Genomic DNA, 16,300 nt, shown 5'->3' on the forward strand with positions numbered 1-16,300 from the left:
CAGGAGACGCCGTGTTTAAGAAAACTCTGATCAACGGATGAATAAAGCCTTATGATACCCGTGAGAAAAGAGCACTGCTTGGCTCTGGCCCAGAAAGATGTATGAGTGTCTGGAAACGAGTGTGGGAGCTGTTCTTATGCCCTCACAATGCCAGTCCCCAGGGCCATGATCTATGAAAGCTGGACATGTTCCATGTACTACCTCAGTTGATCAGCTTCAAAAGTTAGACTGGATCTAAAATCCTGGGAGGGATTACCGGTAGTGGTTTCCTGATCAGATTGCATTTATTGTACTATACTTAATAAGTCAGACTTTCCCAATGATTTTAAAGGCAAGGGCCTGGCAGGTGTATATGACTCAGGAATATCTTATAGTAGTTGTGCAGACCACAGTCCTTTCCAAAAAGCATTCCCAAAGGTACCAGAAATGGCAATGAGAAGCTGCCTCTCACCTGGGCTTTCATATTCTCAATCTCTGACTGTAGACGCTGGATCATGCGGCTCAGCTCAGAGATCTCTGTCTTGGTGTTGCGGAGGTCATCGCCGTGTCTGACTGAAGTCTGCTGCAATTCCTCGAACTGGAAAGCAGAGAATACAGCTTAAGCCAGGATATAAAAAGGGCACCAAATAAAGTGACTATCACTGTGGTACGAAGCCATGGAACAGCAGAACTACTGTTTCTAAAGGAGGATAGGAAATTGAGGAATGATGACAATACATTAAAGAGGGGGGAGGGGGATCCTTCCTGTTGTAACTGAATTCTAGGCATAAGAGGGATCATAAAAACATAAGAATTGCCATACTGAGACAGACCTAAGGTCCATCAAGCCCAGTATCCTGTTTTCAACAGTGGCCAACCTAGGTCCCAAGTATTTAGCTAGATCCCGAGTAGTGTTCAGCCTTTAAGCGGCCAGGTTTACTGCATAAAAGTCTGAATAGTGCTGCATAAAAATATTAACCAGCTTAAAAGTAACTAGATATTCAAGCCAAAGTCTGCACAAATCTCAGCTTTGAATATCCAGGAATAACTCTGTCGGCAGTAAGAAACATGCTCACCACTAATGGCTGAATATTGACCCCTATGTGCATAATTTTATGTCCTAAGACACCACCTATGTGTATGTCCACCCTCATGCAATACACTAATGGCAATATGCAGATATTTATAGTATAGCACATTACAGTATATATAGAATAGCGTATAGGCATATATTTAGAGAATAAGATCTGGAGGGGCATTTATGATAGACTAAGGGCCTCTTCTATCAAACTGCACTAGCAGTTTGTAGCATAGTAAGTTCCTATAAGTGTCGGGAGCAGCGCAGGCCATTCAGCACGGCTTTCTGCGCTAAAACCTGCTAGCGCAGATTTTTGGAAGAGGCCCTAAATCTGACTTTGGACATTTTGAGAAAAATGTCCAAAAACTGGGTGGAGAAAATGTCTACTTTCAAACCTACAAGTTGTCTATGGTTTGCTTGTTGTGGGGGGTTTTTTTTTTCAAAAATGGCTCAGCTAGACATCTAATTTTTTTTTCCGAAAATGGACTCCCTAGATGTTTTGTCCAGCTAGACGTCTAATTTTTTTTTTTTGCCATTATTGAATAAAAGTCCACATTAAAAGCATCCAAAACAAGTCATGTAGAAAGGGCCAGCATTTTTAATGGACTAGCCACACAGATATGCCAGCAGAGCAGTGGGGCACCCTAGGGGGGGTCTTGTGAACTTCACATTAAGAATGCCAGATACACATTTCACCATAACCCTCGTACATTATATGGTGAGTCCTCCAAAACTTCCCCAAAACCTACTGTGCCTGCCTACCATCCCAATAGCCTTTATACCTGCAAGTGTCATCTATATGGCAGTACAGTGGGGTTTTTGGGAGCTCATACGTTCCATCACAAGTGGCATATAGCCTGAGTCTCCTTCTCTGTAGTCTACTGCACTGCACACCAGGCTACTCGAAAACTTCTTACAGCTCTACTAAGACTGGCCACAGTATCTGCAGCTGTCAAGGAGAGAGATATGTACAGTTTCATGCAGATAGTTGGGGGTGGAAGGGGGTCAGTGGCCACAGGGGGAGAGTGTGGGGGGCCATATTTTTTTATAAAATCTATGTGGAACATTACTAGTCAGAACAGATGGTTCATGGGAATAAAAATGATACCTTCACAGCTAATAACAGAATCTCAATAATCTGCTTATAATAAGTGTTGTACAGAGAGGAAAAAGGATCTCAGAAACCTGCTTGATTATCAGGACTAAACCTTTCCCAAGACTTACCAGTTTCCATGTTTCTATCATCGATCCTCAAAAAAGCCTCTCAGATATTTATTTTTAAAAATATTTTTATATATGGAATTTAATCACTTAATCAATCCTCTTGCACAAACACATGGTGCTGGAAGTACTTAACTAAACAGACCAAACTTATCTTATGAACTGCAGACAGCCCTTGCCCGATGGGACCCGTTTCACTGTCAATCAACAGCTTCTTCAAGGGTTCACACAAGGCTGGTCAAATTTTTAGTGGCTGTGGCTCAGAGCAGGTTTCTGATATCATTTTCCCTCTCTGTAGAACACTTATTGTAAGTAAATTATTGGGATTCTGTTAGCTATGAAGGCCATATTTTTATCCCTCCAGTGGTCTTCTGGTCAGTTTAAGAACATGGAACATAAGAATAGCCTTACTGGGTCAGACCAATGGTCCATCAAGCCCAGTAACCTGTTCTCACGGTGGCCAATCCAGGTCACTAGTACCTGGCCAAAACCCAAGGTATAGCAATATTCCATGCTACCAATACAGAGCAAGCAGTGGCTTCCCCCATGTCTTTCTCAATAACAAACTATGGACTTTTCCACCAGGAACTTGTCCAAACCATTCTTAAAACCAGCTACGCTATCCGCTGTTACCACATCCTCTGACAACGCATTCCAGAGCTTAACTATTATCTGAGTGAAAAAAAATTTCCTTCTATTGGATTTAAGAGCACTTCCCGGTAACTTCATCGAGTGTCCCCAAGTCTTTGTAATTTTGAAAAATCGATCCACTTGTACCCGTACTACTCCACTCAGGATTTTGTAGACTTCAGTCATATCTCCCCTCAGCCGTCTCTTTTCCAAGCTGAAGAGCCCTAACCGTTTTAGTCTTTCCTCATAAGAGAGGAGTTCCATACCTTTTTATTTTGCCCTTATTCATTTTAAAAATAAGTCTAGTCCAAAACAGCCAAATTGTGCCCTGGATGTTTTATAAAATGTTTGATTATCGTTGTAAAACATCCAACTGCTAAGTTTATCCTAATTCCACTCAAGACACTCTTCTAACATGCCCCCTTATGGTTTAGGCGCACTGGAGACAAAACACCCAGAAAGTTAGTTCTGAAAATGCCCACTTGGATATTTTGACTAGTAAGATGGCTAAAGTGCTGGCTTATGCCATCTTTTAAATGTCTATCTTTTTTGAAAATGAGCCCCATAGGCACATATTAGGAAATAGGGAATAGACATATTTAGAGAATAGTATCTGGGCACATATTTTTAGACTAGCACATATAGTATGCATATTTATTTACAGACCAGCACACAGACATATACTGTATATACTCGAATATAAGTTGATCCAAATATAAGTCGAGACCCCCATTTTTCCCCCCCAAAAGGAGGAAAAATGGTTGAATCGAATATAAGTCGAGGGCTTAACATTCAAGTGCCATGCCCTGCCAGGATCTGCACCCAGTGTCCCCTCCGTCACGCCCTCCCCTGTAAGGTTCTGCATTCATCCCCCTTCCCTGCCAAATTCTGCATCCAGCCCCCTTCCCTCCCTGGCCTGCACTCAGTCCCATTCCCTACCAGGCTGTGAACCAAGCCCCCTTCCTTGCCAGGCTTTGAATACTGTCCCCCCTCCCTGCCAGGCTCTGAACATTGTCTCAACTTCCTTCCCTGTACCCTCTGCCCCCTAAAAAGAGCCAAACTTATCAGTGTTGTCACAATGGCTTGATTGTCCCTTACTCCCCTCTGCCCTCTAACCCAGCCAGCAGATTAACCCTTCCCCTTAACTTAAACCACCTAGTGGTAGGCCGAGACAGTTTATTTTCGAGTATATACAGTATTAGAGAATAGCGCATAGGCACATATTTATGGTATAGCACACTAATCTCATGGATGTGGCTGGAGAGCACCCAAAAATGTGCAGACGTCAATGCGTGATCTCATAGGGTTTATTGCAGGAACTCATGGCAGCCATTTTAGATAGTGGCTTGCATGGGGCAGGAGTGTGGGAAGATTGCTCCTGTCTCGGTTCACCCCTGGACCACCAAGGCTTTCAAGGTAGGCTTTCTAGAGGTCTGGAAGGAGGGAATAATAATAATAATAATAATAATAACAGCTTATATACCGCAATACCGTGAAGTTTTATGCGGTTTACAAAGATTAAGCAAAGGTACAAATTGATTGACTTTAAGAGGGGAGGAAGAAAGAGGGTTAATAGGACAGGAAATCCATTTTTGAGGAGAGAGTGATCAATAGAACAAGTTAATCGCTATAGAGGGGAGAAAGAAGAGAGGATCAGTTGTCTAGATACTTTAGGAACAGGTGTGGATGTTTTAGAGTTGGTTGGGACAGGAGGCGGGAGGGATCCCTCCTGTCCCGGCTCACTGCTAGACCACCAGGGGTTATGTATCTACTCCCTCCCTACCATGATGCCTTGCAGGCCTTTCTCAGCATCATGGGAAGGAGGGAGTGGGGACAGGGTGCAGAACCTGGCAGGGCAGGGCACTTGAATATAAACCCTCAGTTTATAATAGAGTTAACTTTTTCCCCCCTTTTTTAAGAGAAAAAAGAGGTTACCTTGTTTTATATTTGGATTGGTTTATATTTGAGTATACTGTATACGGTATTCTATAATTTACATGCATATCTGGGCACTCTGCTCATATGCATACCCACCTGTCTAGAACATACTTTTCTGCTTGTATTCTATAAAAGCCTATTTACATGTGTTCCTGCTACCTAAGATTAGGTGGCTGTTAATAGAAACACCTGCATGCTCTGCATTAGCAAAATGATTCTTCTTGCATGCACTGCTTTGACAGATAGATGCCCCTATATGCTACACGTATGTTGATAATTGTGCATTAATGAATTCCCACTTTCACATACAACAAAATAAAATGTTTGTGCTTGCAGAGTTGAGTGTGGTGTTATCCAGATTGCTGACAGGAATCATGGGCTGTTATGCACATAAACAATGAAAAACAACCCCTAGCTTACCTTATGTTGGTACACGGACTCTGCTTCGGCCCGGCTCTTGTTTGCAATGTCTTCATATTGAGCCTTGACATCAGCGATGATACTGTCCAAATCCAGGCTCCGGTTATTGTCCATGGATAAAATGACTGATGTATCAGAGATCTGTGTCTGCAGTTCTTGGAGCTCCTAAGGATTTAACAGTCTGTGTTACTGATTGGCTCACAGCAGACCTGCCTCCTGCCTTCATCTCCTTCAAATATGCTCTTACCAATGGCACAGCCACAGGAAGGCCCCCGGTGGGCATGAGCACGCTCACTTTGAACTCATTCAGCAGTAATGCATCCTTGCTGTAGCTGGCAAGGATCACCAAGCCCTGCTACTTGAAGACCTCCTCTGAAAGTCCCAGAATTTTCTGCTGCCAAGTTCAGCAGTCAACAGCAGGATTCCTGGGCTGCCCATGCCAGCACTCTGCACATTCTCAGTTTTTGTGCATGCCACCTTAAGTATTTATATCTTAAGATGAATTTCTGGGGGTGCGGATGAAAGGACATTTCATGCCTTTTCATTTTGCCCATAGACCCATCCCAAATTTGATGTCTGACTGCACTAGGGTTACCAGAGATCCGGGAAAATGCGGACATGTCCTCTTTCTAGAGGACTCTCCGGGTGCCCGGATGGATTTCCAAAACCCAGCAGTTTGTCTGCATTTTGGAAGTCCTCGACCTCAGGGTCACATCTGGAGGGCATCTGCGCAGATGTTAATGCGTTGATGTCATATACATGCATGTGATGTCATTGAATTGACATCCGCCCATGCACAAACGTGGTCCTAGGTTCGTGGAGGGGTGGAATAGGGCAGGGCTGGAGGCAGAACAGGGTGGGGTTGGGGGCAGAATGAGGCGAGACCAGATATCCTCTTTTTTCATAGAGGAAATCTGGCAACCCTAGGCTGCACCAAAGGCCTGCTAATAATGGAACAGTGGGAGAATGCCATGACAAGTCCTTTAGTGAAGTGAAAGCCTTTTCTTCCTTCACTACAGTTAATGCGTGCTAATCTGGTGTGCACTTTGAACTGAAATCAAACTGCTTTCCACCTCTGTTACCCGGTGTTCTAAGAGGACCGGGTTTTTTTCACATACCTTTAATTGCTGAGACAAAGTATGTACTTCCTCCTGTACCAAGTTTAATTTTGTAATATTATTCTGAAGCAGGATTGTAATATTATTTAATTTATGCATTAGTTGTTAAAATTCTGAGGTCTCCTTCGGAAGGGGGATTTTAGATGAGGTTGGTGGGTCAAGCTTGGCCCGCTTGGCATTTCCCCCTGCTGCGAAAGCTGCTTCTAACTTTGACTGCCTCCCAGAAGCCATTCTTATACCTGGTAGACTTAGTAAGGAAATTTGCCCGTTTTAGAAGAAAAATTTCTCTATTTGCTCTGAGTAATCAGCTTAGTGTTGCAGATGGAGGAGGAGCTGTGGAATCACCCGACCGTCTTTGTCTACAGGCAAGCCACGCCTAAAAGACATTTGGAGCATTGAGATTAAGCAGCAGATTCCTGCTACTTAATGGATTTGGACTTGGAGGATGAGATGTACAGCATCAGCATCTATTAGACAAACCTGGTTCTTTTTGTTACATAGAGTTTTTTGGACCCCAGTTCATTTGCAAAAGTTAGATAGTTCAAAGGATTCTTTGATCAATAGTAAGTGCTGTCTATGAAGTTAATTCTATGTTTATTTTAATGCACTGTTTTCAAATTGAAAATTAATAAAGACTTATAAAAAAAAAGAAAAGAAAATCATTTTTCCTACCTTTTTGTCTGGTGATTTCATGAGTCTCTAGTTGCACTTCCTTCTTCTGTAAATCCAATATTTCTTTCTTTCTGCCCCTCCCCTTTTCTTTCTGTCTCTCTTTCTTTTTGTCTCTCCCCCTACCTGTCTGTCTTTCTTTCTCTCTCCCCTTGCCCCCCCAAGCCATCGCGCTAATTTCTCCACTTCCCCGATTCTTTTTCTCTCTCCCCCTGCCACCCCACCCCCTTCCCCCTAACTACCATGCCGATTTCTCCCTGCTTCCCTGAGCCAGGCCTGGTGCGTACAAGCGCCGGGCATACAAGCCTTCACCTCCGACGTCAATTCAGACATCGGAAAGGAAGTTCCAGGCCAGCTGGGCAGCGATTGGCTGGCCCAGAACTGAATTACCCTTAGTGTCTTCTATTTATTTATTTTATTTTCTATCCTGTTCTCCCAAGAGAACTCAGAACAGTTTACATGAATTTATTCAGGTACTCAAGTATTTTTCCCTGTCTGTCCCAGTGGGCTTGTGAACTTTCTAATGCACCTGGGGCAATGGGCAGATTAAGTGACTTGCCCAGCATCACAAGGAGCAGTGTGGGTTTGAACCCACAACCTCAGGGTGGTGCTTTAACCACTGCGCCACACACTCCCCTTTAGAGAGGGATCCTTTCAGAGCTGTGATTATCAATACAGTTCTCGGACCACACACAGCCAGTCAGGTTTACGAGATATCCACAATGAAAATGCATGAGATCGTTCTGCATACATAAGAAGCAGTGCATTGCAACTCTCTTGCTTACACGTTCTTATCCTGAAATCCTGACTGGCTTGGCGTGTCCCAAAGACTATGCTGAGATTGCACCACTACTCTAGAGTACAGAGCATGAGTGCTAAAGTCACTTGATTGGGAGGGGGGCACCAATTGTAATCAGGGAGAGCCACAAACCAGTTGTTTTCAGAACATTCCTAATTAATGTTCATCAGCTGTATTTGTATGCTATGGAGGTAGTGCATGCAATTAGATCTCATGAATATTCATTAGGGGGACTTCCAGGATTGCAGTTTGACACTCCTGCACTAGAAGGTTTTTCAAAGTTTTTGGTTTTTTTATAACTGTGATTGAAAACGAAAGGTTCCTACCATTTCATAAAGAGCTCTGAGAAAGTTGATTTCATCATTCAAGGACTCCACTTTAGACTGTAGCTCCACCTTGTTCATGTAGGCACCATCTACATCCTGAAAGAAACAAGATTAATAAACACAACCTTATGACTTTTCATTGGAGGGATGTTGATTAGAGAATGACATGGGGAAAAAAATTTGTCCCCGTCACTGCCATGTCCCCGCTCCGACCCCATCACCATTGTCCCTGCCCCGTCCCTGCAGCATCCAAACAAGCCTAAGTTCCCAAGCTTAAAAGCACTATATGAGCTGCCTCTATGGCTTTCCCAGCCCCAGCCAATTCATGAAGCCAGGTACCAAATCCAGATCCTCTGCACAGCACTTGCCACCAAATCACCAAGTCAGCCTATCAAAATATGCATGTGTGTGCATCGTACCTTTAAAACTCTCCTCGTCCACCATGACTGTGTAGTCCTCTGAAGTTTCTGTCAAGCTGAAGAATTTGCATCTGCTTCAATTTTGCAGAAAGAGGAGTTTGATGAGCGGGTGGGTGTACAGCCAGAGGCCATTCTTCTCGATGCTCGTCACTAGCGCCATGGCCAGCCTTGGGCTGGCTCCACAGTCCGCCGAACTGCGCTCACTGCCCTGCTTCTGCTCCAGAGCGGCCAAACTAGTCACCCATTGAGCCCAGCACGGAAGCCAAACTCAGAACCGCTAGGCTCTCTCTCTATCGCATCTGGAGCCTTAAAGTCGCGTGCGGCTGCCGGAAAGTCCTTCTCTGATGCATCCGGAAACAGGAAGTTGCATCAGAGGAGGACTTTCTGGCAGCCACACGCGAATTCAAGGCTCCGGCGGCTTGTTAAGATTTAAATTAAAGTAAGCCAGGGTAGGGGAAAGGAAGGAGGGAGGGAGATGCCTGGACCGCGATTCAGAGGAAGGAGGCTGCTAGACTATGCGATCCTCAGTTAACTGCGGGGACAAGGCCATTCACAGCTCCACGGGGCGGTGAATGGCCTTCTCCCCGTCCCTGCGGCGACCAAGTTTCTTTCGTCCCTGTTTTGGCAGGTTACCCGTAGCTAGCTGCGGGTAACACTCACCGTGTCATTCTCTAATGCTGATGTCCAATGGCACTGCAAGTGCTTTGATCCAGCAACACAGAATGGGAGAATTCTATTAGCAAATTTATCAGGGGTTAGCATCATGATCAAATAGAGAAATAGGCAGCATCCCGGAAATGTAAAGCATATGCAAGTTCTGTGCATCATACAAATGAAGAGATGTGGAACTAAGGTTCCAGATAGATTTTATATATTTATATATATATATATATATATATATATGTATATATATATATATATATAATCTATCTGGAACCTTATATATATAACTTTATATATATATATATAAAATCAGAGAAAATATAGATACACTAGTCTTTAAACCCGTTACATTAACGGGTGCTAGAATAGATGTGTGTCTGTCTTTCTTTCTTTCTCTCTCTCCCCTTGGCCGCTGTCTGTCTGTCTACTTTTATTTGTTTCTCTCTCCTTGAACGCTGTCTGTTTTTCCATGGCCCCCTTCTGTCTTTCCCCCCCCCGAGCAAAGCTGTTTGCCCCCCAGCACACCCCTCCCTCCAAAGCAACCCTCTTTCCCTCTCCCTGACTGTTTTTCCAAGGCCCCCTTCTGTCTTCCCCCCCACTGAGCAAAGCTGTCTGCCCCTCAGCACATCTCTCCAACAAAAGCAGCCCCCTTTCACCTGCAGCACCGGCATGACACCCTCCAGCCATTCCTCTAAGCTACCTGAAGTGAGTGCTTGGAGTGCGAGAGGGAGCGGAGCCTGGGCGTGTTGGGCGCGGTGGAGGAGGCCCTGACTTCCCCAGCTGCAGCTTCTTCGGTGTCAGTGAAGGTTCCAGCCGCCGCCCGGAACATGTTCAGGTCGCCAGCCCTGTGCGAGGGCAGTGCCCGACTCTACGCCAGTGTTTTGGGGACAGTCTTCAGTGGCTCGGAGCCCTCCTCCCGGCAGCCGCCGCCAGCGCCGCAAGAGGGAGCGGGGCCTGGGCGGGTTGGGCACAGCGGGGGAGGCCCCGACTGCCCCAACTGCAGCTTCTTCGGCGTCGGTGAGGAAGGAGAGGTTGGAGAGGGATTGGACTGGTGAGGAGCTTCGGAGGCTGCTGCTGTTCTTCCACCATGTCAGGCCCTTCGCTTTTCCTGATCTTAAATGCCGAGTTGCCATGTGTGACGTAGTAAGCGCGCATGCGCACTCTTGCTGGCACAGCGTGACAGAACAGGGATCAGGGAAGCACGCAGTGAGAGTGCACATGCGCACTTAGCGTTTTATTATTATAGATACAGAGGTACCAAAGGGACCGACCTCCTAAGCGGGAGTTTTAGGGCCTGCCTAGGTCTGCCCATAACTCAAGTTTCAAGTTCAAGTTTTATTAGGATTTTATATACCGCCTATCAAGGTTATCTAAGTGTTTTTTACAATCAGGTACTCAAGCATTTTCCCTCTCTGTCCTGGTGGGCTCACAATCTATCTAACGTACCTGGGGCTATGGAGAATTAAGTGACTTGCCCAGGGTCACAAGGAGCAGCGCGGGGTTTGAACCCACAACCCCAGGGTGCTGAGGCTGTAGATCCAACCACTGTGCCACACACTCCACCTATAACTCCCCAGACCCACCCACAACTCCAGCCCCACTCACAGCAGCACCAGCAGTAGGCCTCTCCTTCCAGCGGTAGCAGGACAGGCCTTCCTAAAACATAATTTCCTGATTCTACGGAACCAGCAGCAACAGGAGATGACATTTTAGAAAGGCCGTTGCTGCTGCTGCTGGAAGGTGACCCTGCTCAGCAGGAGATCCCAGCTTCTCAGCGGGAGTGTGGGAGATGACTGGCAAAAGTAGGAGTCTCCCCTGAAAGCAGGAGACTTGGCAAGTCTGTACATAGGGGATACATAGAAAAACAAAAGGATCGGCATAGAGATAAGAGAACAGAGTCAGATTTACAGTTACTTCCGAGTCTGTTAACATTTGATATACCGCCCATCAAAAATTCTTCTGGTCAGCTTACAATTCTAGTGTGGGGTGGGGGAGCAAAGCAATATACAATCTTTAATATAAGGAAAGAGGGGAGAGTGTTAGATAATACATTAACATAAGAGAGTGTCAAGTAGCATAATTATGCTGCATGTTCTAAGACTATACCCCACAGCCAGTTTGATTTCCAGGCTATCTGTAATTAATATATATTGGACAGATCTGTATGCAAATCTATCTTATCCATCTTCATTGTGGATATGCTGAGAACCAGATTGGCTGTGGGGTATTCTGGGATTGGCTTCAAAAAAGGCTGCTCCAAGCAGCTGATTGAGTGCAGGATTTGGGGATTCCCAGATTTTTTTCTCAACTCCACCATTAACCTCATTCGTGACCGCGGCACCTTGTGGGATCTGTCTAAGCCTTGTCTTGCCCATGTCCAAGTCACAGCCAGGGGAAGCAGAACACTTAAACCAGTCTCTAGCCCTTCACCCAAGCTCTCTAGCTGATGATTCTGTGTTGGTCAAACATTGGTAGGGCCCCAGTGGCTCACTGCATTCTTTTGTCTATGAGTCACAAAACCTTACTTTCTGCTGATGCAAGATCTCTACCTCAGAGGCAGGGCTGGATTTTCCTGTAGGCTAACTAGGCTTCAGCCTAGGGCCTCAAGATCAAGAGGGTCCTACATTCAAATTGTTAGCAAAATTAAAATTACACTATTCTAAAAACAGTGAACCAGAAATAAGGAGAAATTCTACGCTTCGGGATCGGAACCGGCTCCGGCCGCAACGGGGCGCCGACTCGGCTTCTCCCTTTCTTTTTCTCGCCCTGGGAGGAGGATCGGGGAGGGAAAGATGTCAGTCCGGAAACAGCAGGGCAAAGCCCAGCCCCGCGGGGAGAGAGGCAAAACGTGGATCCATCAGGACAGGGCGGCCCAGACTGGCATCGGGGGGAGGGGAGGGGGGGTTTCAGTGGAAGGGGATGGGAGGCAGGCAGGCTGGCATCGGAGGGGGGTGGGGGTGTTTAATGGAAGGCAGGCAGGCAGGATGGCATGGGGGGTGTTCAATGGAAGGGGGATGGGAGGCAGGCAGGCATTGGAGGGGGGGTGAGGTGAGGAAGGAAGCACTGGGGGCACTATGGACATAGGAAGGGGCAATATTGTGTGTTATGTTTGATTAGTTATTGTTACAAGTACTATATACAGTGCTGAGAATAAATGTCCAAATAAGTGTTCTTGACTTTTTTTTTATTATCCGTGTCACATTTTTTATAAAGGTTAGTACCAATACCAACATGTTTCATTTAACATATTGATATATATCACAGTAATGATGTATTTTATTATCTCTCATGTAATTTACAAATTTTATTATCTCTCATGTAACTTAAAAATGGGAGGTGAAAGGGCCTCATAAGTGGAATAGCCTAGAGCCTCTTTTCATCTAAATCTGGCCCTGCCCAGAGGTAACTGCATATAGACATAGGTAGGGTTAACCAGATGTCCGGATTTACCCGGACGGCTTTTCAAAACCCAGCACTTTGGGTTTTGAAAAGCCTCCAGCTCGGGACCGCATCGAGAGGGCATCTGCGCATGCAACTTGGTGACATCATGCACATGCGTGCATGCATGTGACATCATCGTGTCACACCTACGCATGCACAGATTCCCTCCTGACGCGGCTCTGAGCATAAGAACAGGTTGAAGGGGGGGGGCGGGGCTGGGGTGGAACAGGTTGTGACTTGGGTGGAATGGAGCGGGGCCATGGGTCTGGATTTTACAATTGTAAAATCTAGTAATCCTAGACATAGGGCTCGCACGCACATTTTTAGCGTGCGATAACCCCCGCGCTAGCCAAAAAACTACTGCCTGCTCAAGAGGAGGCGGAAGCGGCTAGCGCGGCCGGCAAATTAGCGCACGCTATTACACGCATTAAACCGCTAACGCGGCTTCGTAAAAGGAGCCCATAGGGTCTGTACTACTGCAGTAAAGAAGGAAGAATGCATAGATAAGTTATGCAAATCATTATCTACCACCACCTCTTCTTTTTCTACAATTTCAAATTAGCACTGTAGCATCGTCTATCTTTCTTTGATTTGTTTGGATCCTGCCGTGCCACTCACCTTCTTGATCACTACAAAGTCGTTCTCTGATGAAGTGCGCTTGTTGATTTCATCTTCATACCTGTAGGAGTTAAATACAGAGAGGCATTTGGTTCTAGGTCCTAGGTTCCAGTTTCAGAACACCAGAATCTACAGTGATGAGACTACAGTAGTTCATCACATTCAAGCAAACCAACCAAAAAATATGGGGTTCAATATTCAACCGGCAGCAGTGAGCTTTCAGCTGCCTGCTACTGGTGTAATTCCCAGATATTCAATGACAGACCATGTCCAGATTTTGGCATTGAATGTACAATTTATGAGGCACCTGCAACACATAGCTGGTTTAGTTGATATTCAGAATTTAATTGGCCATGGGACTTTAGGTGCACTTTAGGTGCACTTAAGCAGCCAAATGCCAACTCTGCCCCTGGACTTCTCCCAAACTAGCCAGCTTTAACTTAGACACTTAGGCCCGGATTCTCTATACGCTGCCGATATCGGCATCCGCCTAAAAAGTGTCATTCTCTAGGTCCAGCTGCTTCACAAATTCCTAGTATGTTAGAAGAGGGTTACATAACACAGAGCATTTTCTAAAATATGTACAGTGTCGCCAAAGGAGTGTGTGTATTTTATTTATTTATTTTTATCTATTACCACTTCTTGATATAGTGGTTTATTTGGTGGGACACACGTCACAAGAAGCCATTTTACAAAAGGGCACATTTAGAAAAACAGCAGCATCACTGTGGGCTTTGCATATGTGAGGGGCAGTACTTCCATTTATTATACGAGGGTTCTTCAAAAAGTTTCCGCACTTTCATATTTTCGCAGGAAATGGTTAGGGTGGGAGAAGTGGTAAGAGGGCATGTCGAAAAATGTCATGTGATCAGTCAGGCAGGCAAAGCATGGTGATTATGTAGAAAAGTGATGTAATTTGCTTTTGAGATATGTGGAGGGGCTTAATCGAAAGGAACATCTAAGTCCATTTTCGTCCAAGTTGCAAGTCGTCCAAAGTCAGACACAGCTTAGGACACATTTTCGAAAAATACGACCAAAATATATATTTTTTTCAAAAATCGTCTAGCTATACATCCAGCCGTCTGATCGTCCATGCTGCTAAATCGTCCATCTTTATACCACATTTTCAACCAAATATTTGTCCAAGTCAAAAACGCCTAGCATAAGCCCTATTGGACGTGAGAGGGGTCAGCAAAATGATGGACTAGACACCCAGACATGGCACCTGAATAATGGGGCATTGCTGTGAACTTCACAAAAAGGGTGCCCCATAAACATCTCACTACAGCTCCCTTATAGGTCATGGTGAGCCCCCCAAAACATATTATACCCACCTGTCTACAACAACCCCAATAACCCTTATGGCTGCAGGAGCCACTTATATGGCAGTACAAAAGGGTTTGGGTTTTTTGGGGGGAGTGCACATGTTTCAACATGAATGCAGACTTATGGGCCTGGGTCCTCCTCTCCATGGGTCCCTAACCCACCCCCAAGATGACTTAAGCCACCTCTGTGTAGCTCTACTAGGCTTTCCTATGGCAGGCTGCCAGGTGCTGATGCTCTGGAGGCAGACATTTAAAATTATGATTACGATTTTTATGGGGGGGGGGTTGGTGATCACTGGGGTAGTGTGTGGGGGTCTGTACTATGTGTTTGCAGTGCTTATCTGGTCACTTTATATAGTTTTTGTGATTTAGACCATGTTTTAAATGGCCTAAGCCACAACGTCCAAGTTCCGTCTAGGCTATGTTGTAAAACTTTTGGTTATACATTCAGTACGACTAAGTCTAGCACGTCCCACGTCCCACCCAAATCCCACCCTCAACACTCCTCCTGAAACACCCCATTTAGCTCTGGTTATTCAGCGGCACTGGGAAGGCCTAGGTCATTTGTAAACACGTCCAAAACCCGTTTTGATTATCGACACTTGGACGTCTTTTGTTTATGATCGTCCAAGTGCCGACTTAGGCCGGTTTTTGGACATTTTTCTCTTTCGATTATGAGCCCCTTAATAAATAGTGTTTAAAAAAAATAAAAGTGCGGAAATCTTTTGAAGATCCCTCATATGTACAAGTGGCAGTTTGGCTACTTATGCATGTAAGAGGCTGATGTAGTAAAATTGTACATCAGGGGGGAGCTGATAAATGAGCCAAGCTCCGAAATTCAAACCTTTTGCATTCTGAAGTGATTTTGAACAGCTGAAGAGTTAGCCCAACTCCTCCCCTTCAACCAGGGCTTGTATTACTGGGTGTTAAGTAGGGCAGTTGCCCTGGATCCTATGCTCCAGGGATACCAAACTTCAAACTTAAAGGGATACCAAACTCCAGGGATACCAAAAGCTTCAAACTTAAAGATCTCTTTATTAATCTGTGTTTGAGCCATCATAAATTGAAAACTATTTCTACAATATATTTTTCACTAAAGACTTAAATTCTTGATACCAGCTATGCAATCTTATCATATGTAAAGTATCATTCGGATCTTCAGACCACCACTTGTGTAGCATAACATCATGTGGTATCGTTCCTCATCGATCTTGATACTATCTTTTTTTTTTTTTTAATAAATTTTTTTATTTTTCAATATGAACAGTGCAATATAAATATATACATCTGAAACATATCAAACCATTACAAAACACTTTTGAACTACAGAAATTAAAAGACATCATTACCCCCCAACCCTGTATAACTCAGAAATGTAAATATACATCAAATATATATGCGGTATCCCCCTCCCCTCCCCCGGATGTGTATGGGAACAAAACTTAATTTAAAAGAGATATAAGACATAAATATATTACATATCTTAAATAGATGCAACAAAAGCTGCTAACGGGCCCCACACTAACTTAAATACCTTTATTATTCCCCAAAAATTCTGCATTCATTTTTTTCATATTTGTAACTAGAACACAAATTTGCCCACCAAAAAGGAAACTTTAAAGTATCAGAACTCTTCCAATTTCTTGTTATCATTTG

The 16,300-nt window shown here is 44.7% G+C and overlaps 1 protein-coding gene across 1 annotated transcript in view; it reads right to left on the minus strand.

The window, feature by feature from the left end:
* LOC117357596 (keratin, type II cytoskeletal-like) overlaps nucleotides 1-16,300 on the minus strand; it is a 29,995-nt gene that overhangs the window by 5,548 nt on the left and 8,147 nt on the right. The window contains exons 3-6 of the mRNA XM_033938415.1: nucleotides 13,320-13,380; nucleotides 8,179-8,274; nucleotides 5,267-5,431; nucleotides 452-577 (exon numbers count right to left, since the gene is read on the minus strand). Of these exons, the coding sequence (XP_033794306.1) occupies nucleotides 452-577; nucleotides 5,267-5,431; nucleotides 8,179-8,274; nucleotides 13,320-13,380 (448 nt within the window). The remainder of the gene's footprint in view (nucleotides 1-451; nucleotides 578-5,266; nucleotides 5,432-8,178; nucleotides 8,275-13,319; nucleotides 13,381-16,300) is intronic.

Source organism: Geotrypetes seraphini, chromosome 3 (genome assembly GCF_902459505.1).
Source record: "Geotrypetes seraphini chromosome 3, aGeoSer1.1, whole genome shotgun sequence".
Lineage (NCBI taxonomy): Eukaryota > Metazoa > Chordata > Amphibia > Gymnophiona > Dermophiidae > Geotrypetes > Geotrypetes seraphini.